The 26,635-nt window shown below is 44.7% G+C and overlaps 1 protein-coding gene across 1 annotated transcript in view; it reads right to left on the bottom strand.

Moving 5' to 3' along the window:
* Window positions 1-26,635, bottom strand: part of LOC120986476 (transient receptor potential cation channel subfamily M member 7-like) — a 147,944-nt gene that overhangs the window by 3,059 nt on the left and 118,250 nt on the right. The window contains exons 25-34 of the mRNA XM_040415080.1: window positions 24,470-24,540; window positions 24,306-24,343; window positions 23,628-23,653; window positions 18,992-19,042; window positions 18,839-18,904; window positions 18,419-18,702; window positions 17,366-17,448; window positions 14,326-14,531; window positions 1,703-1,754; window positions 801-907 (exon numbers count right to left, since the gene is read on the bottom strand). Coding sequence (XP_040271014.1) covers window positions 801-907; window positions 1,703-1,754; window positions 14,326-14,531; window positions 17,366-17,448; window positions 18,419-18,702; window positions 18,839-18,904; window positions 18,992-19,042; window positions 23,628-23,653; window positions 24,306-24,343; window positions 24,470-24,540 — 984 coding nt within the window. The remainder of the gene's footprint in view (window positions 1-800; window positions 908-1,702; window positions 1,755-14,325; window positions 14,532-17,365; window positions 17,449-18,418; window positions 18,703-18,838; window positions 18,905-18,991; window positions 19,043-23,627; window positions 23,654-24,305; window positions 24,344-24,469; window positions 24,541-26,635) is intronic.

Raw genomic sequence — 26,635 nt, 5'->3', positions numbered from 1 at the left:
GCAACCAGTCTCCACATCCAGAAAGCAGAAACCAGAAGAGGTATGGTCCTTCATCAGCATAAAGCACACATAGCTTCAAAATACAGTATGTGAACTGCAAAGCTTAAGAATGCTGATGGGCTGTAAGTGAAGTTTTCATTAATATGGATAGCTGATGATAAACCCATTAAAGACTAACTCCACTCAAGGATTTCACCTAAATTAGGCTTTGATAACAACAACCATTTTGCATGAAATGGAAGCAGGAAGTCAACTTACATATTTAAATCGGTTTTCCAAAATTGTATTTACTGATGACCTGGAACCCCTGCCGATCAGCTGTTTTGAGAAGGCACCAGTGCTCCTGTGAGTGCCACGGTCTTCTAGAGCCGTACATTGTCCAAGCGGCTGTGCTTGGTATTGCAGCTCCCCTAGGCCAGGGATGGGCAAACTGCGGCTCTCCAGCTGTTGTAAAACTACAACTCCCACAATGCCCTGCTGTAGGCTGATAGCTGTAGGCAGACTGGGCATACTGGGAGTTGTAGTTTTACAACAGCTGGAGAGCCGCAGTTTGCCCATCTCTGCCCTAGGCTATGTGATCGATGAAGATGTCGTCACTGGTCTAGGGAAAGCTAAGAGAAGGCTGCCGCTCTCACAGGGGAGGCACTGCCTTCTCAAACAGCTGATCGGTGTGGTGTCCCCGCATCGGAACGGAGGATAGGTCACCAGTAAAAAAAATCTCACACAACCGCTTTAACAATGATATCATTTTGCAGTATAAAGTATAAAAATACTACGAAAATTGCCCCACATTTACTTACCAGGAAGTTTCAGATATCTGCAGCATGTGTTGCATTGGTGTTTCATGCAGAAGTTTTTGATGGCATTATCCCCCAAGTTAGCCGGTCCAAATATCATATCTTGTGATCTGATCAAGTGGAAGCAATATGGAAAAAATGATGTAAGGAAGGTGTGACCTCTGTTATTATAGAGGGCAATTCGGCCAAGCATTGTATGGATTATGAGACTGGATACCAGTACTGTACCAGTCTGCAGTTCCCATGCCCCAATAGTAACATAGGAGAGAAATGATAGCAGTATGATTTATCTTTGGCTTTGATTGACTGTGTCTAGCGGTGGTGGTATAAGTAAATGAATGCCACCAGCAGACATTCACAATGCCTAGCAAATTGCTCTCAGAAGAGTTGTCACTAGATGTTCTTCCCCTATTATTGCGGTGACAGAAAATATTCATCAGATGCTCAATCAGTGGTTTGAAAATTAGTTTTGTGTAAATGGGGTTTAGGACAGGGATTGCCAATAAAAACAGAAATTAATCAGAAAAGCCTACAGTGGGGTCCACAGCTTGTAGGCCAACATTTTACATGAAATGCAGAATTGACTGCTTTCTTTTTTTAATTTCAATTTCAGGAAGCTGAAGATACTTTATTATGTTGGTATGTTCTAGATAAGCTAATGTAGAGGACAGGGTCTGGTAGACTGGTGAATCTAGAAGTCATGTCCAGTAAAACAGTCCCAGGCCGTTAGACAACCCCTTTTGCACATTTTTTCTACCTGTTAATGCTTCCATATATCTCACTGTGTGTGTCATGAGGGAGCCAGACAGGTAATTCCTCTATTGTTTGTCATGTTTAGCATTTCTATCATAGTATGTTATGTACTTGTGGAATGTCAGAAATCCCTCTAATATGCTATATCTCACCTGTGTTCCCCTGCTTTAATAACCGATGGATCTGTCAGATTTTCACCTACACCTTAATGAAACAAATGAATATGATGAGCACAGGATGAAATGCAGGACAGCTTTCTTTACATAGTTCCCTTGCGTGACAAACATCAATGACCTTTACTCTCTAACAGTCATTTAGAGAAGATAGCTAGTGCACAATGACCATGGTTTTCAGTTGTGTAAGGTAGCATGCCATGCCTTCTGACACACCCTGACACAAGTCATTAGATTTAGTGCAGTATTTGCAGAATTGAATCCTGCACTCCATAAATCTGAATCGGGTGCTGGTCCAGCCCCCACAGGCTTGTACAGTAGGCACTAGGCATGATGGGGGCATCACTTCATCTGCCTCTCTTCTTACCCTGATGCGCCCATCACTCTGGAACAGGGTAAATCTGGACTCATCAGACCACCTGACCTTCTTCCATTGCTCCAGAGTCCAATCTTTATGCTCCCTAGCAAATTGAAGCCTTTTTTTCTGGTTTGTCTCACTAATTAGTGGTTTTCTTAGGCTACACAGCTGTTCAGTCCCAATCCCTTGAGTTCCCTTCGCATTGTGCGTGTGGAAATGCTCTTACTTTCACTATTAACCCCTTAGTGACCAAGCCTGTTTGGGCCTTTATGACCAAGCATTTTTCTTCCTTTTTTCATGGTCTCGTTCCAAGAGCTATAACTTTTTTATTTTTTTGTCTATATGGCTTTATGAGGGCTTGTTTTTTACGGGACAAGTTGTAGTTTTTAATGGCGCCATTTTGGGGTACACATAACTTTCTGATTAACTTTTATTAACTCTTTCTGGGAGGGAGATGGGGAAAAATAGCAATACTGCCACTGCGTTTTTTCATTATAAATTTTATGGCGTTCATTTTTCGGTACAAATAACATAATATCTTTATTCTCTGGGTCAGTACGATTACAGTGATACTAAATACTTATAATTTTGTTTACGTTTTACTACTTTTTTTTTGCAATAAAACCCCTTTTATTAACCAAAAAAATGATTTTGCATTGCCACTTCACAAGACCCATAACTTTTTTTTATTTTTTTATATGTAATTGTGTGAGGGCTTGATTTTTGAAAGACGACTTGTATTTTTCATTGGTATGATTTTGGAGTAAATGCCGCTTTTTGATCGCTTGTTATTACGTTTTTTTCGGTGGAAACTAAGAATAAATTCGAAATTCTGTCTTTTTTTTTATTTTATTTTTACGGCGTTCACCATAGGGGATAATTTATGTAATATTTATGTAGTCCCGGTCGTTACGGGCGCGTATTTTCAATGGAAAAAAATGATTTTTTTTATTTTATGGAATTTTTTTTATTTAATAAATGTGTATTTTTTTTCTATTTTTTTTACTACTTCATAGTCCCACAAGGGGACTATAATATACAGTATTTTGATTGCTTTTAAAATGTAATGCATTATCTCTATAATGCATTGCATTTCAATAGCAATGCTATTCAAACATTGACCAGCAGGCTGCGCCAGAGAGGCACAGCCTGCTGGAGATAACTGAAGACCAGCTCAGGGCCCTGATCGGAAGCAAGGTAAGCTTCCCAACACATCCAGGGCCGATGCTTCCATAAGGCAGACCAAGCAGCTGCCTTAGGGCGCACTCTGGGGGAGGGCGGAAAAATGTGACATGGAGGGGGAGAAATGTGACATGGGGGCATGATGGATGGGGGCGAAAAATACAGTCCTCAAACAGCGATTGTCTGAAGCAGAGAGAAGATACCAGGACCGCACAGAGGAGAAGCCAGCTGCTGCGGACGGGACCAGGGCCAGGTGAGCTGCGAGGGGGGGCACCAAAATGTAGCTTCGCTTGTGTTGGCAAAAATCCTTGCACCGGCCCTGAACACATCAGCACCCCGCGATCGCATTTTCGGGGTGCTGATGGGAGACAGCTGGCTTCACCCTAGAAAGCCGACCCAAACCACACCCACAATGCCCCAAGCCACTCCCACAATGAACAAAACCACGCCTCCAAACCACGTGCAGCCACGCCCCCGTATCAGTGAAGCCACGCCCCCACCATCGGCTGGAAAAACACAGGGGAGGAGAGGGAAGAACTTTGTGAATGGAAGGTGAGCAGGGGCAGCCGGGGTGCTTCTCTCCCCCTCAGTCAGCCACAGGGATCCATATCTGCGGCTCTAGTGACTGACTGGGGGTGAGAGGAGCCTCGGTCAGTTGCTGTAGCTCACGCTCAGACAGCGCAATGCTGCTGTCTGAGCGTGAGCCACTGAAAAGGAGGACATCTGTGTCCGTCCAGGCCCTGCGCCGGACGGAGGACAGGGAGCCTGAAAACCGGACTGTCCGTCCTAAAACCAGACGTTTGGCCACCCTAGTGACCGCCGTAAAAACACGTATTGGTGGTCACTAAGGGGTTAAACATAGCCCTGAGTTCTACTGTTGATTTGATTTCACCAAACATTTAAGTGATCGCCGATCACGATCATTCAGGATTTTTTCCCTGCCACATTTCTTCCTCGAATACGATGGGTCCCCACTATCCTTCCAGTTTTTAATAATGCGTTGGACAGTTCCTAACCCAATTTTAGTAGTTTCTCCAATCTCCTTAGATGTTTTCTCTGCTTGTTGCATGCCATTGATTTGACCCTTCTCAAACAGATCTTTTCCACGACCACGAGATGTGTCTTTCGACATGGTTGTTTAACATCTTCAGGACACAGGGCGTACCGCCGCCTGTGGTGATCGGAACCAAATGCCTGCCGAAATCATTCGGCAGGCACTCTGTACCAATGCCCAGGGGGTTTTGTGACCCCCCGATGTCGGCGATCGCAGAAAACCGCAGGTCAATTCAGACCTGCGGTTTTCTGCGTTTCCGGGTTATTCGGGTCTTTGATGACCCGATAACCCGGAAAGGACGGTGATCGGTGGTGTGAATATACACCACCAATCACCGTCCTGCGATCCTGTGAGGTGGCGATCACGCCACCTCTCAGGATCGCCTGCGATTGGTCCCCATGTGGCATGAGGGAGGAGCGCGGCAAGTTTGAATCTCTGCCGCTGCTCTCCTCGCTCATTCCGGTCCGTGGAGCGGGGAGAGCAGCAAGAGATCGTGCTGCCCACCGACTTGTGAGTTTTTGGTGCCATCAGGCACCTTAGGAGGCAGGGACAGGCAGGGGCAGGCAGGTAGTGGGAGGTGTAGGCAGGGGTAGTTAGGGCAAGTTTAGGGTTAGATTAGGTAAAAAAAAAAAAAAAAACTTTTTTGGTCTGTGAGCCCCCTGATCGGGTGTCTGGGGTCCACAGCAGTTAGCTGTGTGACCCTAGACCCCCCCCCAGGGGTGCTGCAGCTTGCCCCCCCACACACACACACTTTTTGGGGGTGCAATTTTTTTAGTTTTTTTTGTATTTTCTTTGCATGCGCTATCTGTGGCCGGCACTCTTTGCGTCCGGCCACTGTTAGCGTATCACCCACCCCGCCCCACAGCGCATTAGTATTTTTTTTTCTTTTTTACACTTTTTTTAAAACTTTTTTTAGTTAGGAATCTTTTTTTTTTTTTATAGCTATAGGGTAAGTGCGTGAACACCCGTGCCCCACACACACGCACACCTAATAAAGTTTTCCACGCACGCACACACACAAGCAGACACACACTCCCCGATGGCCCGCCGGACGTTCTCAGCCGAGGAGGCATACGCCCTTCATGGCTCCGAGTCCGAGAGCCCCAGTGAGGATGAGGATGACCCCACGTTCCTGTTGTCATCCGCATCCTCCTCATCATCAAGCGATGATGAGCCCCCAAGGCGGCGGAGACTCTGCCAGGCGGATCGAGGGGACCCCCATGCTAGGGACCCTGTGGCCCAGCCTAGTACGAGCAGCTCTGGGGCTCGTACTAGTTTTCCGGCCCACCAGGTCAGTCCACCTGAGCCCCCTGCAGGTGGACTTGTCTGGTGTACCCCAGAGAACTTTGAGCCCGCGATTCCTGATTTTGTTGGTGAATCAGGAATCCAGATTTACACAGTGGGCTTCACTGAATACGACTTTTTCAGTCTTTTTTTTTCAGTGAGGAACTGGTAAATCTGATGGTGGAGCAGACGAACCTGTACGCCCAACAGTTCGTCGCTCAACACCCGGGCTCGTTTTTGGCTAGGCCCAGTGGCTGGACCCCGGTCAGTGCAGCCGAGATGAGGACGTTTTGGGGCCTCGTGCTGCATATGGGCCTAATTAAAAAGCCCAGTGTCAGGCTGTACTGGAGTGGGGACGTCCTCTACCAGACCCCACTCTACAGTATGGCCATGACACGTTTCCGATTTGAGGCCATCCGGAAATGCCTGCATTATGCAGATAATGCAGCATGTCCCCCCCAAGGTGATCCTGCCTATGACCACCTGTACAAAATCAGGCCGGTCATCGATCACTTCGGGGCCAAATTCATGGAGGCCTACGTACCTGGAAGGGAGGTCGCGGTTGATGAGTCTCTCATTGCTTTCAAGGGGAGACTCATTTTCCGCCAGTATGTTCCCTCAAAGCGGGCGAGATATGGCGTGAAGCTGTACATACTTTGTGAGAGTACCTCAGGGTACACTTACAAATTCCGTGTGTACGAGGGGCGAGATTCCTGTATTCAACCCCCAGAATGTCCCCCCACTCTGGGTGTTAGCGGGAAACTTGTGTGGGACCTTATGCACCCACTGCTACCGTGTTTCCCCGAAAAGAAGACATCCCCCGAAAATAAGGCCTACTTCTAGTTTTGCCTCTGGCTGTAATATAAGGCATCCCCCCCCCGAAAATAAGACCTCCCCGATAATAAGACATCCCCCGAAAATAAGGCCTCCCCGATAATAAAGCCACACCAGAATATAAGGCCCCCGAAGCTACGGTACAGTAAGGCGTCTGACTCCTCTGGACCCTACGGGCGCTGCCACGCAGCTCACTGATTGGCCGCAGCACAGGCGGTGCGAGGTCTCTTTAAATCAGAGAGCCCACGCCGCCGCCAGGACAAGCTGCCGCCTTCTTCCGCCCGATGCTCGCTCTGCCCTGACGGAGTCTGGCTGACTCACAACTTGGCTGGCACGGACACACAGGGGTGACAGGTAGGGGTGGGGGGGGGAAATATCTGATGGAAGGTGGGAGATGTCTGGTCAAGGTGGGGGGGAGACTAAATACGGTAATCCACTGTCCACTGGCACAGGGGAGGGGGATCATTTAAAATGACACAGGGAGATCAGGGTGGGGAGGGGGGTCATTTAAAATGGAAACAGGGTAGATAAGGGTTACCACCTATACGTGGATAACTTTTATACTAGTATCCCCTTGTTCCGGTCCCTCGCCGCCAGATCCACGTTCGCTTGTGGGACCGTGCAGAAAAATCTGCGCGGCCTCCCTACCTACCCCCTCCAGGTACCTATCCCCAGGGGTGAGACCCGTGCCCTTACCAGTGGAAACCTGCTGCTGGTCAGATATAAGGACAAGAGGGATGTCCTTGTACTGTCCACAATTCACGGTAACCGCATCACCCCTGTCCCTGTGCGAGGTACCGCGGCAACGGTCCTCAAGCCCGATTGTATCGTCGACTACAATCGGTATATGGGAGGAGTTGATCTCTCTGATCAAGTCCTTAAGCCAAATATAACGCCATGCGCAAAACCAAGGCATGGTACAAAAAAGTTGTGGTCTACTTGGTGCAGGTTGCCATGTACAACACTTTTGTACTGTTCCAGAGCGCTGGCAACACAGGGACATTCCTCCAGTTCTATGAGGCAGTCCTCAAGACCCTGATGTTTTTTTTGACCGAAAAAGAGCAGGTGGGAGTATCTCGGGAATTGGAGGCGCCCGGATCGTCCCTGGCCAACACTTTCCAGGTGTGGTCCCCCATACTGGAAAGAAGGGACGAACCCCAAAAAAATGTCGCAGAGTGTGTTGCAGGAGGGGGATACGGAAGGACACCACTACTCAGTGTGACACGTGCCCCGATCATCCGGGCCTCTGCATTGACGGTTGCTTCAGGGAGTACCACACTTCCATGGAGTACTAAATTTATAATCCCCTTCACCAACTTAGCCACTGACTATTCAAAAAAAACTATGGTTCTCAGACTTGAGACACAAAAAAAAATAAAAAGTAGACTTACTAGGTAGCGCCGCGTCGGTAATAATCTCCTCTGTAAATATACCCCTAACCCCCCAGATTAACACGGTAAAAAAAAAAAATAATGTTTTTTTTTGTCACCTTACATGAAAAAAAGTGTAATAGCAAGCGATCAAAAAGTCATATAGCCCCCAAAATAGTGCCAATAAAACCGTCCCCTCATCCCGCAAAAAATGAGCCCCTACCTAATACATACGGCTAAAAAACTTTAAAAAAATGACTCTTAGACTATAGAGATACAAAAAAAATTCTTTTTTTGTATCCAAAAAGATAATATAGTCTAAAACCTAAATAATTGTAAAAAATTAGACTTATTAGGTATCGCCACATCCGTAATAATCTCCTCTGTAAAAATACCCCATGACCCAACCCCCCAGACTAACACGGTCCAAAATTTTTTGTAAAAATGGTGCCAAAACAGCTATTTTTGGCACTTTTCCATTTCAATCCGTCGTTTCCGGTAAAAACCAAGGGTTAACAGCCAAACAAAACTTTATATTTATTACGCTGATACTGCAGTTTACAGAAACGCCACATTTGTGGTCGTAAACTGCTGTATCAGTAAAAAGGAGGCGCAAAAGGAAAGGACCGACATGGTTTCCGGAAGGCAGATTTTGATTGCCTTTTTTATTGACACCATGTCCCTTTAGAAGCCCCCCTGATGCCCCCCTAGAGTAGAAACTCCCTAAAAGTGACCCCATCTAAGAATCTACACCCCTTAAGGTATTCAAAACTGATTTTACAAACTTTATTAACCCTTTATAATAAAGATACAGTCTTGTTTGACTGTAAACCCTTGATTTGTTAGTGGAAAAAATAGGTTAAAATTGAAAAATTGGCAAAAAAATTAAATTCTGAAATTTCATCCCCATTTGCCAATAACTCTTGTGGAGCACCTAAAGGGTTAACATAGTTTGTGAGATCAGTTTTGAATACCTTGAGGGGTGTAGTTTCTTAGATGGGGTCACTTTTAGGGAGTTTCTACTGTAGGGGTGCATTAGGGGGTCTTGAAATAGGACACGGTGTAAATAAACCGGTCCATAAAAATCAGCCCCCCAAAACCCACACGGCGCTCCTTTCCCTCTACACCCCGCCGTGTGGCCGTAGAGTAGTGTACGACCACATATGGGGTGTTTCTGTAAACGGCAGAGTCAGGGCAATAAAGATACAGTCTTGTTTGGCTGTTAACCCTTGCTTTCTTAGTGGAAAAATGGGTTAAAATTGAAAAATTGGCAAAAAAATGAAATTCTGAAATTTCATCTCCATTTGCCAATAACTCTTGTGGAGCACCTAAAGGGTTAACAATGTTTTTAAAATCTGTTTTGAATACCTTGAGGGGTGTAGTTTCTAAAATGGGGTCATTTTTGGGTGGTTTCTATTATGTAAGACTCACAAAGTGACTTCAAACCTGAACTGGTCCCTAAATAAATGGTTTTTTGAAAATTTCTGAAAATTTCCAAGATTTCTTCTAAAATTCTAAGCCTTGTAACGTCCCCAAAAAATAAAATAGCATTCCCCAAATGATCCAAACATGAAGTAGACATATGGGGTATGTAAATTAATAACTATTTTTGGAGTTATTACTATGTATTGTAGAAGTAGAGAAATTGAAAGTTAGAAATTTGCAAATTTTTTTCAAAATTTTGGTAAATTTAGTATTTTTTCATAAATAAAAATGATTTTTTTTTTTTTACTCAATTTTACCAGTGTCATGAAGTACAATATGTGACGAAAAAACTATCTCAGAATGGCCTGGCTAAAAGTAAAAGCGTTTTAAAGTTATCACCACATAAAGTGACACTGGTCAGATTTGCAAAAAATGGCCTTGTCCTTAAGGTGAAATAAGGTTGTGTCCTGAAGGGGTTAAGAAATGAGAAGCAACTCATTGCACCAGTTGGGGTTAAATAACTTGTTGCCAGCTGAAAGATAATCGCCCATGCAGTAATTATCCAATAGGAGGCTCATAACTATTTACTTAGTTAAATCCAGGTGGCGACTTTTTTTTTGGACAGGCAGTGTATGTCTGCAAGGCCATTGCAGACCAATAGCTATTAATACAAACGCCTTCAAATTAGGGTGCGGCCACGTGATCAGGTTTCTGGACGCAGTTATGGAAGACAAAACCAGGAGTAAATTCAAAACAGAGGAGAAGTGTTTTTTTATGCTTTCTCTCCTCTTATTATCCACTCCTGATTGTAGCTTCAAAAACTGCATCCAAAAACCTGACCATGGCCGTACCCTTTTGGCATTTTCAGACGATTGTGTCCAGTGTGGAAAACAAGTTCAGTGTGGCATTGTGATTTCCCATTATGGTCACTACTCCTTTCACAGGATCGCATGGAATTATAATGATTTATAATTCTGTGTGTCTCTACCTGACCTTGCATCTACAGAATTAGGCCTCCTGCACACGACCGTTGTGTGCACCCGTGGCCGTTGTGCCGTTTTCCGTTTTTTTTTCGCGGACCCATTGACTTTCAATGGGTCCGTGGAAAAAACGGAAAATGCACCGTTTTGCAGCCGCATCCCTGATCCGTGTTTCCTGGCCGTGAAAAAAATATGACCTGTCCTATTTTTTTCACGGCCAACGGTTCACGGACCCATTCAAGTCAATGGGTCCGTGAAAGAACACGGATGCACACAAGATTGGCATCCGTGTCCGTGATCCGTGGCCGTAGGTTCGTTTTTATACAGACGGATCCGAAGATCCGTCTGCATAAAAGCTTTTTCAAAGCTGAGTTTTCACTTCGTGAAAACTCAGAACCGACAGTATATTCTAACACAGAAGCGTTCCCATGGTGATGGGGACGCTTCTAGTTAGAATACACTACAAACTGTGTACAAGACTGCCCCCTGCTGCCTGGCAGCCCTGATCTCTTACAGGGGGCCGTGATCAGCACAATTAACCCCTTTAGGTGCGGCACCTGAAGGGGTTAATTGTGCTGATCACGGCCCCCTGTAAGAGATCAGGGCTGCCAGGCAGCAGGGGGCAGACCCTCCCCCCCCCCCCAGTTTGAATATCATTGGTGGCCAGTGCGCCCCCCCCCCCTCTATTGTAATAATAGGTTGTTGGCCAGTGCCCCCCCCCCTCCCTCTATTGTAAAAATTTGTTGGTGGCACAGTGTGCGCCCCCCCCCCTCCCTCCCTCTATTGTAATAATTCGTTGGTGGCACAGTGTGGGCCCCCCCATCGGCCCCCCTCCCTCTATAGCATTAACAACATTGGTGGTCAGTGTGCGGCCTCCCATCTCCCATCATTGGTGGCAGCGGAGTTCCGATCGGAGTCCCATTTTAATCGCTGGGGCTCCGATCGGTAACCATGGCAACCAGGATGCTACTACAGTCCTGGTTGCCATGGTTACTTAGCAATAGTACAATAGTAGAAGATTCATACTTACCGGCTGCTGCGATGTTCGTGTCCGGCCGAGAACTCCACCTACTGGTAAGTGACAGGTCTATGCGGCGCATTGCTAAATGAACTGTCACTTCCCAGTAGGAGGAGCTCCCGGCCGGACACTAACATCGCAGCTCCCAGGTAAGTATGAATCTTTTACTATTGTACTATTGCTAGTAACCCGCTGCCACCAATGATAGGAAGGGGGGGGAGATGGGAGGCCGCACACTGGCCACCAATGTTGTTAATGCTATAGAGGGAGGGGGGGCCAATGGGGGGCGCACACTGTGCCACCAACGATTTATTACAATAGAGGGAGGAAGGGGTGGGGCGCACACTGTGCCACCAACGAATTATTACAATAGAGGGAGGAAGGGGGGGGGGGGCGCACTGGCCACCAATGATATTCAAACTGGGGAGGGGGGGGGGTCTGCCCCCTGCTGCCTGGCAGCCCTGATCTCTTACAGGGGGATATGATAGCACAATTAACCCCTTCAGGTGCGGCACCTGAGGGGTTAATTGTGCTGATCACAGCCCCCTGTAAGAGATCGGGGGGCAGTCATGTACACAGTTTGTAGTATATTCTAACTAGAAGCGTCCCCATCACCATGGGAACGCCTCTGTGTTAGAATATACTGTCGGAAATGAGGTTTCACGATCTAACTCATATCCGACAGTATATTCTAACATAGAGGCGTTCCCATGGTGATGGGGACGCTTCAAGTTAAAATATACCATCGGATTGGAGAAAACTCCGATCCGATGGTATAAAAGGGACTCCAGACTTTACATTGAAAGTCAATGGGGACGGATCCGTTTGAAATGGCACCATATTGTGTCAACGTCAAACGGATCCGTCCCCATTGACTTGCATTGTAATTCAGGACGGATCCGTTTGGCTCCGCACGGCCAGGCGGACACCAAAACGACTTTTTTTTCATGTCCGTGGATCCTCCAAAAATCAAGGAAGACCCACGGACGAAAAAACGGTCACGGATCACAGAAAAACGGGACCCGTTTTTGCGGACCGCAAAAAAATACGTTCGTGTGCAGGAGGCCTTATACTAACAGCAGAGACACACAGAATTATAAATCACTATAATCAGTGGCGTAACTAGAGCTGACTGGGCCCCACAGCAAATTTTTGAATGCTCCCCTCAGCAACTTCTTCGTAACCCCCTTCTTCTGTGCAACCCCCACTCCTGCGGTTAATCAAGAACGTTCTTTCAGATCAGGCCAGGCCCAGCAGCTGCTCGGTCTGTTTCCTACATGTATATACTGCATTTCCTGTCACTGTATATAATGTATTGTATAATACTGTTGCGGGGGCCCCAAAAATAAAACCTTTCAGCCATCCTCTTGGACGGGCCCCTTCTGAGTTCGGTCTCTTTAGCAGCCGCTTCCTCTGCTTCCACTATAGCTGCACTCCTAATTATAATGCTGGGTGGGTCCTGTGAAAGGATCAGTGTCCATAATGGGAAATCTTCCTCCCACACGGAGCATGTTTTCCACACTGGACACGCTTGTCTGAAATTGCCCACAGGCTCTTTAATAATGTTAGCTGCAGGTATTAAAGGGCGTGTTTTGTTAGTCTGTTGGCAGTATCTGCATGTTTCCCGTCACAATTATGCATCTATGTTTAAGACTTAGGCCTCATGCACACGACCGTTGTTTTATTCCGTGTCCGTTGTTCCGTTTTTTGTGATTTTCTGCGGACCCATTGACTTTCAATGGGTCCGTTGAAAACTCGGCTAATGCACCATTTGTCATCCGCGTGCGTGATCCGTGGTTCCAGTCCGTCAAAAAAATATAACCTGTCCTATTTTTTTCATGGAAAACGGTTCGCAGACCCATTCAAGTCAATGGGACCGTGAAAAAACGCGGAGGCACACAAGATTGTCATCCGCGTCCGCATCCGTTTTTTTCCTATCATTTGCATGGCAAACCTGACTTAGACTTTTTTTACTTTCCTTCATGTCTGGTGATCCTCCAAAAATAAAGGAAGACACACGGAAACAAAAACAGAAACGGATCACGGAACAACGGAACCCCATTTTGCGGAACGGAACACAACAACGGTCTTGTGCATGAGGCCTTAGGCCAGGTTCACATCACCGTTTTGGTTTTCCCTTTTTCTGATCTGTCCGAAGAACAGAAAACAACAAATCAAAAACGGATCATGTATTTTAAGCATCCGTTATGCTCAGTTATGCACATTTTGCATCCGTTTTAGCGATTTCTGTCACAAATATTTTAGGACTTTTTTTTCCATCTAAAATAACGGATCTCATACGGAAATGGCTAAAACAGATCCAAAACGTGCATAACTGAGCATAACGGATGCTTAAAATACAGGATCTTTTTTTTTATCTGTTCTTCTGACAGATCAGAGGGAAGGAAAAGTAAACTATAATGTGAACCCGTCCTTATTCATGTTAACATTTCCTGCGTTGGGTTAGGGGCTCATGTACACACAAGAATATACATTATAATGAGGCCAAGTATAACAGCAAAAACATATAAACGAGTATTCGTTAATTATTTCATCTGCAGTCCACAGAAACCGTAATATGCCCCATTAGATGCCTATATCAGATTCAGTTTTCTCTAGAAATACTATTTTTAGTGCTTCTAAGAGAAAACTTGATACAGTGACAGATTCACACCAGGCAGTCTGTTGAAGTTTTATTTAGCTAAAGCCAGGAGTGGATCCTAAGAAGTAAAAAATGTTATCCTGTATTTTATCCAGTCTTTGTTTTGGCTAAATAATGAATCAAAAACTGCACTGTCATCAGAATAGGTCATCAATATCCGATCAAAAGGGGTTCAAATCCCGGCATCCCTGCCAATAAGCTGTTTGGAGCGGATACGGCTTTCCAGTGAGCGCTGCGGCCTCTTGTTTCCAACTTCCTAGTTTTAGCTGAGTTCCATTCAAGTGAACGGGCTGCAGTACAATGTCTGACGCTGTGGTTGGTTATCAGGAGGCCGCAGCGCTCCATGCAGGATAAATCATCAATATTGGAATCTAGGAAAACCTCTAACATAACAGACTCTCTTTGACCCAGATGGCCGGTAGAGCAGGAACATACCTTGCAAGTCTAAAACTAGAAATTCGCCTCTGGTATATTCATAGGTCCAGTGGCTGAAGGCCAGCATAGTCTTCTCTAGCTTGTTTGATGGTACACTCTCACTACCTGTGTTGTGATTGTATTTTCGAAACTTTCCCGCCATGTATTCTTCCACTGTGAACCACTGACCGACTGAGTGACAGTACAAGAGGAACACTTCCAGAAACCTGGCAGAGAAGCAACCACACATTAAAACTCCTGGCTGCAGATAAACCGTAAAAAGTCAGTACTTTAGGCATATGTGGATAAAAATATCAGCGAATCACACATCTAGCAATGCAATAACGTGGTGTTATCATGGTATAGCGACACATAGCAGATTTGTTGCAGAAATTTCTCTAATCTAAATGATGTTTGCAGAAACAGCCTGCTTCACAGGTATGCAACTACATTTCAATCACAAATAATTCTGCTGCAAATCTGCAGCATGTGAACATATTCTCAGTGTCATTATACTGGTGATTATTAATAAGTTAATTTACTGGCTTAGAAGACTATTAAACAGCCTCTTTTATGGGCACTATAAAGGTACAGTCATACTGTCTGGTTTCCTGTTGCAGTTTTGGAAGAGGAGAAGATGTATCTGTCCTTTCTCAGCTTTTATGATCCACTCCAGATTTTGGCTTCCAAGACTCCATTAGGAAACCTGACTATATGGGTGTACCCTTGAAAGAAAGAAAATGGGGAACCAACATTTTGCTTGGTGGGTTCAGATAATGCTGGACAGTACCTGGTCAAATACTATAGATGTGACCAATAGACAGCTATTCAGAAAAATTACTAGAACCGTATCAAAGCTTAAAGGGGTTGTCTCACTTCAGCAAGTGGCATTTGTGATTGTCCATATTGCCTCCTTCGCTGGCTGGATTCATTTTTCCATCACATTATACACTGCTTGTTTCCATGGTTATGACCACCCAGCATAAAAATAAATAAATGCCGTCCTCTCTGGTGGACGGGCCGTGGTAGTGCACATAGACTTTTTACTATAGTGTGCAAGCACGGACCGGGTGGTCGTAACTTGTAACCCCTGGATATGAGCAGTGTATAATGTGATGGAAAAATGAGTCCAGCCAGCAAAGGAGACAATATGGACAATCACAATACATTAGTACGTGGCTTGTATTAACTTTGTCTACATGGTAAATGCCATTTGCTGGAGTGAGATAACACCTTTAGGCCCCTTTCACACGGGCGAGTATTCCGCGCGGATGCGATGCGTGAGTTGAACGCATTGCACCCGCACTGAATCCGGACCCATTCATTTCTATAGGGCTGTGCACACGAGCAGTGATTTTCACGCATCACTTGTGCGTTGCGTGAAAATCACAGCATGCTCCTCTTTGTGCGTTTTTCATGTAACGCAGGCCCCATAGAAATGAATGGGGTTGCGTGAAAATTGCAAGCATCCGCAAGCAAGTGCGGATGCGGTGTGATTTTCACGCACGGTTGCTAGGTGACGATCGGGATGGGGACCCGATCATTATTATTTCCCCTTATAACATGGTTATAAGGGAAAATAATAGCATTCTGAATACAGAATGCATAGTACAATAGGGCTGGAGGGGTTAAAAAAAAAATAAAAAAATAATTTAACTCACCTTAAACCACTTGTTCGCGCAGCCCGTCTTCTCTTCTGTCTTCATCTGTGCTGTGAGCAATAGGACCTTTGATGACGTCACTACGCTCATCACATGATCCATCACCATGGTGATGGATCATGTGATGAACGCAGTGACGTCATCAAAGGTCCTATTGCTCACAGATGAAGACAGAAGAGATGCCGGCTGCGCGAACAACTGGATTAAGGTGAGTTAAATTATTTTTTATTTTTTTTAACCCCTCCAGCTCTATTTTACTATGCATTCTGTATTCAGAATGCTATTATTTTCCCTTATAACCATGTTATAAGGGGAAATAATACAATCTACACAACACCGAACCCAAACCTGAACTTCTGTGAAGAAGTTCGGGTCTGGGTACCACAGTCGGTTTTTTATCACGCGCGTGCAAAACACATTGCACCCGCGCAATAAAAACTGAACATCGGAACGCAATCGCAGTCAAAACTGACTGCAATTGCGTTCCTACTCGCGCGGGTTTGCCGCAACGCACCGGGACGCATCCGGACCTAATCCGGACACGCCCGTGTGAAAGAGGCCTTAAGGCGGGTTTACACGTGTCGATGTAAAGCTAATTGTCCGGAAAAAAAAGTTCCTTCCCAACAGTCGGTTGCTTGCTTAGTGGAGTAGTATATTGGAAATATTTGTAGAGGGTGTTTTGGTCCTGCTCCTGATTTGGGATAACAAACACTGATGTGTGAATAAGACCTTATTTGTGAGTGTGACACCATCCAAGTGATCCAAGTGCTGAGCCCCCACTAATAGCTAAAACAAGGAGATAGAAGTGCTCAGACATAGCGCAGTCCCCAATGCACGGGCAACGTCCGTGCGGCAGCCGGGACGGATCGAGACCCATTAAACTTGAATGGGTCCGTGATCCTTCCGCTCCACCCAAAAAATAGAACATGTTTTATTTTTTTGAGGTGCAAAGGCACGGACAGAAACACAGCGGAAGCACTCCATAGTGCACCTGTGGGGTTTCGTGCCTTCCGTTCTGCACCGCAGCTCCGGATCTGTGATGTGGGGAGCACACGGCCGGTGCCCGCATATTGCGGACCCGCTGTTTGTGGGCCACAATACGGCCACGGCCGGGCAATGGCCATGTGCATGAGGCCTGAGTGTTTCAATCTCCTCCTTTTAGTGATTGTCAGGGTACTCAGAGTTTGGACCCCACCGATCAAAGCCTTTAACATGTCACCAGTACAAGAACACTTTATCCTGCCTTTGTATTAGTAGTACGATTTTTCAGATTATGATGTAGGTAATTTCCTAATATATTCATAAATTCATGAAAGGTACCATTTAACTTCTACAGCAGGACATGCTAAGTATCACTTGAACTTTTAAGTATCAAACAACACATTGAACACATGACTTACCTTGGAGAGTACGCAATTGTTTTTGGTTTCCTTTGGTTGAAGGCAAAAAGCAGTTTTTGAGCAGCTCTCTGTTGCTGGATTTCCTAGAATTGTCAAGTTGATAATAGTTCCTTATTGGCAAACATTCTTCATAGATTTATATAAGGTATGCCAAATATGCACAGTGGTTAATAGATTGGCTAATTGAAAACAATAATGGGACATATTTAAAGAAAATCTGTCACCAGGATCTTGAAATATCTACAGTATTACTGCAGATAAGGAATCCAGATCTTTTTTTTCCTACTGCTTCCCGTTCTCCCCCTGTCAGTGCTCAAAACTATGCTGAAATACAGTGATGTGATTGCTCTGCTTTCTCATAGGGACTCAAAGCACAGGGATAGTTGGGTGGCTGTGGCAACTCCCCAGCAAGTCAGTGGCTGCCACGCACAGGCAGGGGAGGACTGGGAACTAAAAGTGGCCCTGGAAAAAAAGGTAAAAGTGGCCCATGTTGCAGGTGGGTCCAAATTGACTGAAGGCGGGGCAACATAATTTTACAGGGCCAACATATGTAGGCAGGGACAACGGAAGTAGGAAGGGCCAGCAATACCATAGTGCAGGGCAATATACCGCCCTAGCTGAACCAAACACCAGAGTGCAGCAGAAAATTCAACTGTATCGCTGTCCTGAGGACGTCAATACAGTTGAATTCATGCCGGCACCTGTGGTTGCTGCGCAGGTGCATAAGAGGAAATAAGCTCATTAAGTAACCGGCTGGCAGCCGTGAGGAGAGTTTGGGTGGACCTCCTAGGCATCGGCCCACCGGGAAATTTCCCTGTAGGGTCTATGGCCAATCCGCCCCTGCAGGAGTTCTCTCCATTATGTTAGAGCAGCACAGTTGTCCGGATTGAGTGCTGACAGCAGGAGAACAGGGGGTAGTAAAAAAAAATATAGGGAATAAAATATAATAAAATAAAAAATAGGGAACTGGACTCCTTATCTGCAGTACTACTTGTGTTGTTTGGAAGATAATAATCCAAAATCATGATGACAGATTCCCTTTAGTATACTCACTCTGAGGCATAGCTGGATCACCGTTTCTTCCTTGTAAACCTCTGACCAGGTATTTACCACTGCGGGAAGGAAGGACTTGATGATGTACAGGTGTCCTGCCTTAAGGATATCATTCTGAGACCAAGTACACGCCACTTTCACAGCCCGTCTTATTCCTCCTCCCATCTCTTCTTTACTAAGAACCTCTATTGTAGCATAGAAGCCATTGTGTGACCAGGAGGACATGCTGTTATTTAGGATGCTGGGAGAACTCTCCTCCAGACGATACACCGTAACCAGATCTCCTGTAATAAGTGGTAAATATTAAATATCATTCCTCATAAAAGGGTATAGGATTTGGAGTGGCACTTACGGGGATTTTTTTTCTATTCTTAGGCAACCCCTTTAAAAATCTCGGACATAGTTGAATTGTCCACTTACCGACTGGAGGAAGAGGGGTGAAGGGAATACTCAGAGAAAGTCGATACAAGTTGTTTCTTTCAATGGCTGCAGAAGACATAAATCCTGTTATTGCCACTAGCTTTGAAGTAATATTTGTTCAATTCAATACCATTCACCTCAAACAATGTTTACCAGAATAATAGAACGTTGTATCCATGGATGGTTTAAAATTGCATCCAAACTCTGAAAAAAAAAAATTTGGTCCAATTATTTTCAATATTCAATTTTTTACATTTTTGCCTGTTTTGCGCAAATTAAAGAATATGAAAATACTGATCCATATCTATCTAGTAAAGCATCTCCTATCCACCTGTATTATTACTTGTCAATTTATTTTCAAATACTTGGAAATATGTGTAAGAGAGTGCCCCAATGAGGACTGCTGGAGCACTTACCACCCCCTCTTTCAAATGTAAACTTCAATGAAGTAACTGGTAACCGCCATATTGTTGTGTTTGCCATGTTATGTTACGTACGCTGTGTTATGTCATCTTATACAAGTTGTCCTGGACAAGGGATGGTACATGAAGCCTAATGCACATTAATTTTCAGGTACTGAATTTTAAATGACTGTAGTGGAAAGAAAGCACCAAGTTTGGTTGAGGTCTGGTGAAATCACGTGAGGTGTGGACAATTAAAATCATCTTTTCGGGGCAGCGGACAATGTTGTCTAAACAGCACTCTGCTGCCCAGGAACAATAATTTTGATGGGGACGAGCGATAACAGCAGCTATCACTCGTCCTCATACTGTGGTGACGAGCGACAAACATTTCTTCCTGACAAACAGCCGATTGTCAAGAAAGAATGCATTTAAATGCAGCTTTCGAGTTCCAACTGTAGTTAGGGGAGCAATGAGGAGAATCTAGGCCTGCTGAGAGAGGTAGAGATGCTGAGATCAAATAGGTCAGTGAAAGACCACTACCTACAACATAGATCTGAGTATCATTTGTGGACCACTTCCAGCCTGGAGACCTTTACATGGTAGGCCTGAGCCTCATACCTTGGAGGGAATTGTACGCAGACATTGTGACCCTACCAGTCCACCTGGTACAGTTACCCTGTGGAAAGTACTAAAATTGTCCAGCTGCGTGTCAATCTCCTGTGGTGTATACAGACCACTCTGTTAATGTTGGCAACCACCAGTGTCAAACAGCATCTGGAGACTGTTCTGTTGCTAGTAGTAACCAATAAGCCCCATCCTCACAATTCTGTGTGTGTAACCACCAAGCTCCGTGCCACAATATTGTGTAACCAATAGGTTTGTTCCCTCTATGAGAAAATGTAACTGCATGAACACAGGGGTGCACCACCAATGAGACCAGCTGAGGCAGCACCAGGTAGGGGCAAGAGGGAGGCAGCTTAAGGGCCATGGGCTGAAAGGAAGGGGTTAGGTTAGGAAATTGGCTTTGGGGAGGGGGGACACCATTTCAGTTTTCGCCTCTGGGAGCAGAAAGGCTAGGTGCACCTCTGCATACACATTGCCAAAATTTGAGTAAACTGATGTTCAATAAAAACCATCTTGTGTCACTGAGCCATCCTCTAGGGCAGGCATGCCCAACCTGCAGCCTACAGCAGAGCATGGCAGGAGTTGTAGTTTTACAATAGCTGGAGGGCCGCAGGTTGAGCATCCCTGATCTAGTAGGTTACCATACAGAGGTTTACACCCATAAGTTTCTGTCCATCTTATATTTCTTCAGAAATGGGTAAATATATTTTTGAGCTTATAAAATAATTAGTAATATCACCATATATCATTACTGCCATATGCCTCTAAGCAACTTGAACAGAATGTCCACCTTCAACTGCCCTCCCACTTCTCTTCCTGTTCCCTCTTTGGCTACAATTTGGCTTTCCACACCACCACTCAACTGAGATTGCCCTCACCAAAGTTACCAATGACCTGCTAACTGCCAAAGCCAAACAACATTACTTTTTCCTCCTTCTCCTTGGTCTATTCTCTGCTTTTGACACAGTTGACCACTCCCTTCTGTTACAAAATCTCTTATCTCTTGGTGTCACTGACTGGGCTCTCTCCTGGATCACCTAATACCTTACAGACTGGACATTGTGTGATTCCCACTCACACACCACTGCCTCGTCTTGTCCCCTCTCCGTTGATGTCCCTCAAGGCACTGTCCTAGGATCCCTGCTCTTCTCAATCTACACAATTGGCCTGAAATTGCTCATAGAGTCCTATGGCTTTCAGTATCACTTCTATTCTGACGACATGCAAATGTACCTCTCTGATCCAGATATCACCTCCCTACAATCCAGAATCCAACAATGCCTATCTTCTATATCCTACTTCTTCTCCTCTTGCTTTCTAAAACTTAAAGGGAACTTGTCACCTGGATTTGGGTATAGAGCTGAGGACATGGGTTGCTAGATGGCCGCTAGCACATCCGCAATACCCAGTCCCCATAGCTCTCTGTGCTTTTATTGTGTAAAAAAAACGATTTGATACATATGCAAATTAACCTGAGATGAGTCAGAGCTTGAAAATATGACTCTTCTCTGGTCACACTAGTAAGATATGACTCTTTTCTGTTAATTTGCATAAAAGGCGGGAAGTACAAAAATGCATAATACTTATTGAATTAGTCTGCAAATGAAATTAAAAAAGTGTAATTTATATGTTTAGGGTAACACAATGAACATTTAGAAACGCTCAGTGAGGGTAGCATAGTAGAGGTGACAGGTTCCCTTTAATAAGGAGAAAACAGAATTTATATTTCCCCTATCTCACTCCACCCACTCAACAGATCTATCTATCACAGTTAATGAGTGCATAATCTCCCCGGTCAACAAAGTCCAGTGCATTGGGGTAACCTTTGATTCAGCTCTGTCCTTCAAACCACACATCCAAGCCCTTTCCATCTACTGCCAAATTCAACTCAAAAATATCTCTCGATCCACACATTCCTCAACCCAGAATCTGCTAAAATGTTTGTACATGCCCTCATCTCCCACCTAGATTTCTGTAACTTCCTCCTCTGGGGTCTCCCATCCCACCATTCTCGCACCCCTCCAATCTACCCTCAACTCTGCTGCCCAACTAATCCACCTTTCCATCCATTACTCTACTGTCTCTTCTCTCTACCAATCCCTTCACTGGCTCCCCACTGCCCAGAAAATCGAGTACAAATACTAACCTTGACAAACAAGGACATCCACAACCTGTTCCCATACACCTGTGACCTGATCTCCCGGTACCTTCTCACACACAATCTCCAATCTTCAAAAGATCTCCTTCTCTACTCTCAACTTATCTGCTCTTCCAGCAATCGCTTCTAAGATTTCTCCTGTGCATCCCCCCATACTCTGGAACTCACTACCCCAACATATCAGACTCTCACTTATATGGACATCTTCAAAAGAAACCCTAAATCCCACCTCTTCAGACAAGCCTACAACTTACAGCAACCCCGCTGCCGCTATGACTAACTTCTATCTTCACCTACTATATGCTTTCCCCATCCCATGTACCAGTTTGAAACTCATCTTGCTCATGCTTATTGTACCTGTTTTAAATTTTATGTATGTGCACCCTTTTTCATATGTACAGCACCATGGAATGAATGGCACTTTAATAATAATAAATAATAATAATAATAAATATTAAAGGGGTTATTCAGGAAAAGTTATTTGTGACTTATCCTCAATATAAGTCATCAGTATCAGATCTGCAGGGTTGCGATGTCCGGGACCCCCACAATCAGCTGTTAGAAGAGACCTTGAGCACTGAAGCCTCTTACTAGACCAGTGACAACACTGTACATTGGTCACTTGGCCTAGTTGCAGCTCAGTCCCATTCAAGTCAATGAGGCCAAGCAGCAATACCAAGCACTGCCACTATATGATGTATGGCGCTGTCCTTGGAAAGCTGCCGGGAGTCTGCATCATTCACCAGAGCTCAGGTGAGTGCAACGGCAACTTGAAACAGCTGATAAGCAGAGATGCCCTGAATTGGAACACCGATGATGGATAAGTCATCAGTAACTTTGAGTATAACCCCTTTGATCATTTAAAAAATTGGAACAAGTTGAAAATGAGCACTCAGATCTTATTGTATCTCCCATAGAGTTGGTCCTCCTGACTGAGAGTTCCCTGCTCTTGCAATCAATGGAATCTCAGTGGTCAAAATCGCACCAATCTAAGAAAAACCCATTTAAGTTCAATGATTGCTGTACAAATCTTTAGGAAGTGAGTTCCCTCATAGGGTTGTCTAGTTCGGAATGTTGCTATCCATATTCAAAGGTCCAGCATCTCATACTAGTGTTTTAAACACCATGAGAGTATCTTTTTCCCAAGGAAGAGGTTAGAGGACCTTGAAATGCATTCCAACTTGTCATAGCATCAATATTAGCATAGCATCAGCATTTCCTGGTCGATCATCAAGAACAGTGGTAGGAAGACTAATACTTCAGGTGATAAACTATTCATTAATGATGACTTTGTATCTCATTTCACAACGTTCATTGTACAAGAGAGCTACAGTATCTGGTCTTTCCCTAACTACTTACTGTACATTAAAATATTCAAGCACTCAGCAATATCCACAAGAGAGGTTTAATGTGAACAGAAGGAAGCAGTTTATACCCTTCAAAAGGGACATCACCAGTGGCCTCTTTAAATTGTCATTTAACTTTGATATCACACGAAGTGTACTTGGCACGCACTTCACTAGATCCTCATAAATGAGTCATTGACAGACTATTCACTCAAAACTATTCATAGAACATATATAGTTACTGGAAAAAGTCTTACTTGTGAAGCCTTCTTTTGGAACAGACCTGAAATAAAAATGGAGAACCTAAGTAATAAACTAGATTTAACAGCTGACATTTAGTAAGCAAAATGCGCAAAAATTGTGGCTCAGATGGTGTAAAAAAAAAATGTTTGTCTCATTAAACAGTTTAGAAAAATGTGTAGAAAAGAGGGCATGGCTATGTGGAGGGAAAAAAATGTGTCAGATTTATTAATAGCGTGCACCATTATTGGCTCAAAATATTCGCGTAAAGTAAGCCAGCCATAAGAAAGAGACAGGTGTCTAAAAGATGCATCAACTCTATCAAACAGCACACACAAGTTCATTTGGTGCCGTTTCTGTCTGTCTTGTCTAGTTTTATTACAATCTATATTTAGGACAAGATTAATAAATCTGCCAAAATGAATTAAACACAAAAATGACTCACTGGGGTAAAGGACACAGAACATTGCTATAAAGGACAGGAGTAACAGACATCTTTCAAATTAACGAGCCTGTAAATATGACCCGTCACAGTAAATTACTGACTCTGGTGCATAATAAGTAAAATGTCAAAAACTAAATTACATGTTGCATCAATGACATTTTACTCTTTGGCAGTAAGTTATGCACCGTATTCTGTTTCGCATCTAGCTAAATACTCTCTGTGCTTCACAAAACAGAGGAGGTAAACTTACAACTTGTGACCTGAAGAGTATCGACTGTTATACTGCTCCTGTTTAAAAAAAAAAAGAACATTCAAATGATATTCCGTGATATCAGCATAGTAGCATATAAAGTACAACAACTAAAAAGATGCTGTCATATTGTTGTATAATAGAAATCCAGGCACCAGACAGACCTTTAGTAATGCTGCTGTAGAGTCGATCTGGTGCAGGTCTTCACATGAAATTGATCTACCATCCAGATCAACTACATAGGAGAGAAAATGAAGCAGAGTATTGTTACTATATTTACAAAAAATGAAAATTTGTCCCTATTTCAAGATTACGAAAAAGCAGTAAGCTATAAGGACCCTATAGTTATTTCAGGATTGATCCTGATGCAAGAATGGGGTGGTTTTGGCAAACATAAACGGAAGCTTACTTACCGGCTTGCTGCTCCTTCTCCTCCAGGCCTGCAACGCTCCGCTAGGCTTCCTTGCTGTAAACATCCGGTTTGACATCGCCGCAGCCAATCACTGGCCACGGTGGAGACCTGATTCCGCCTGCTTCCTCTGACCATTTGTCATGACCTAAGGGGATCTGGTCACTGCCACAGCCAGTGATTGGTTGCAGGCAATGTCAAACTGGATGTTTTCACTGACGGAGCACAGTGGAGCATTGCAGCCCAGGATTAGAAGGAGCGGGGAGCCAACACCGAGAAGCAGGTAAGGAATCTTCCCCTTACAGGTCTGGTAAATTAATTCCATAATAAATCTTTATAGAGTTCAGGGCTCAGTTTTCACATGCCACAAGAGGGAGCTTACTGAAGAAGGATTTATTCAGCTTCCCATGGAAGAGGTGGTCGAGGCGGTGTTCGGTTTACATAGTATGTGGATGGGCAGCCCAAGGCCTTTTGACAAGCAGCTCAGGTAATCTATGGGGGTCATTTATGAATAGATATATGCCAATTTTTGGCATCAATCTGTCGCAGATTCTGTTGCAAATAGGATTTGTGGCAGAATGTGCAACTTCTTCCCCATCCATGCCATGTACTCCAGTTGTAAGATAGGGGGTGTGGTGTGGGTGGGGAAATGGGATGGGCGGTCAGCATGTCTCATTTATCATTTTCTACGCCTGTTTTAGGTGTAGAAAATTAGTTGGGTAGAGGCCGGTATCTCTACATAACTTAGGCGCATCAAGCGCCCATGCAGGTTTATTAGGAAAAGTGTCTAAAATGCTGGTAATACATGACCCCATGTGAGTTTACTGTGGCACAACATGGACTGTGTGTCCAAATAAGGTATAAGGTAGAAGTGTCCAACCCTTTAAATTAATTAATACATTTGTTTTATAAGCTATGGACACCTTCTGTCACGGTGGGGAGTGGGAGGAAACTCTCCATCGAACACCATGGAGGACAACAACTAGGCCTAGACATCAAGGGCAGGGAACAGGTCCCCTCCTAATGCCACCCTAATCTACGCCCTGACTCCTAGCTGTATGAGCGGACTCAGATGGTAGGAGGGCTCATACACAGAAACCTAGGGCCCTACTAACCCTAGCGATCCCTGGAATAGAGACAGGGCTGAGACGACCTGTTCGTTCAGGACACGGATGAACAGGAGTCTACACCGACCTAGTTGCAATGAAAGGGAAAGACAACAACAGAGAACAGCAACTGGATCGGCAGGTAAGAGCCAAGAACAACAAGCACTTGCCTGCTGCAGCAACAACGACTGGAACCCATGCATCTGTACTGGAACCCGAACACCAAACAGGACGCAGCACAAAACAACAAACACGGAATCCAGCATACCAGTAACTGCCTAGACCCCCATGCAACAGGGTGCATGGCGGCCCCCGGCAGAGCTGCTCACTGACTTGTTGTTCCCCCTCCGAAGAACCCTGGGGCCCTCTCACCGAAGGCACAGATACACAGGGAGATGTCTAGCATCCATAAATAAACAACACCATGCCACAAAAAGGATAGTGATGGGAAGGAGAAAACAGGAAGACATCGATGTCCCACTAGGTGGCCCTCAAGGACTGGGCAGATGAAACACCCAGGAAAGGAACAAAGCTCCAGCACAAACAAAGGCTGGAGTATAACTGACTCCATCCTCAAAGCCACAGGCAATATAAACCCCTAGTGGCCACACCCAGCCAGGTAGTTAACCCCACCAGTACCAGACAGGGAAAGAACCAGGGGAAAGGAGGAAGCTAAAAACATGCTGCAACAACAACACGTTGCCCCTGGCAACCAGCATGCATGGCACAAGTGTCACGGCGAACAACAACAATACCATGACACAGCCGTGACACCTTAACATCAATAGTTTTTTTAAATGAATTGCATATCTATT

Source organism: Bufo bufo, chromosome 1, assembly GCF_905171765.1.
Source record: "Bufo bufo chromosome 1, aBufBuf1.1, whole genome shotgun sequence".
In the NCBI taxonomy this organism is placed as follows: domain Eukaryota; kingdom Metazoa; phylum Chordata; class Amphibia; order Anura; family Bufonidae; genus Bufo; species Bufo bufo.
This window is presented reverse-complemented; position numbering and strand designations above follow the sequence as displayed.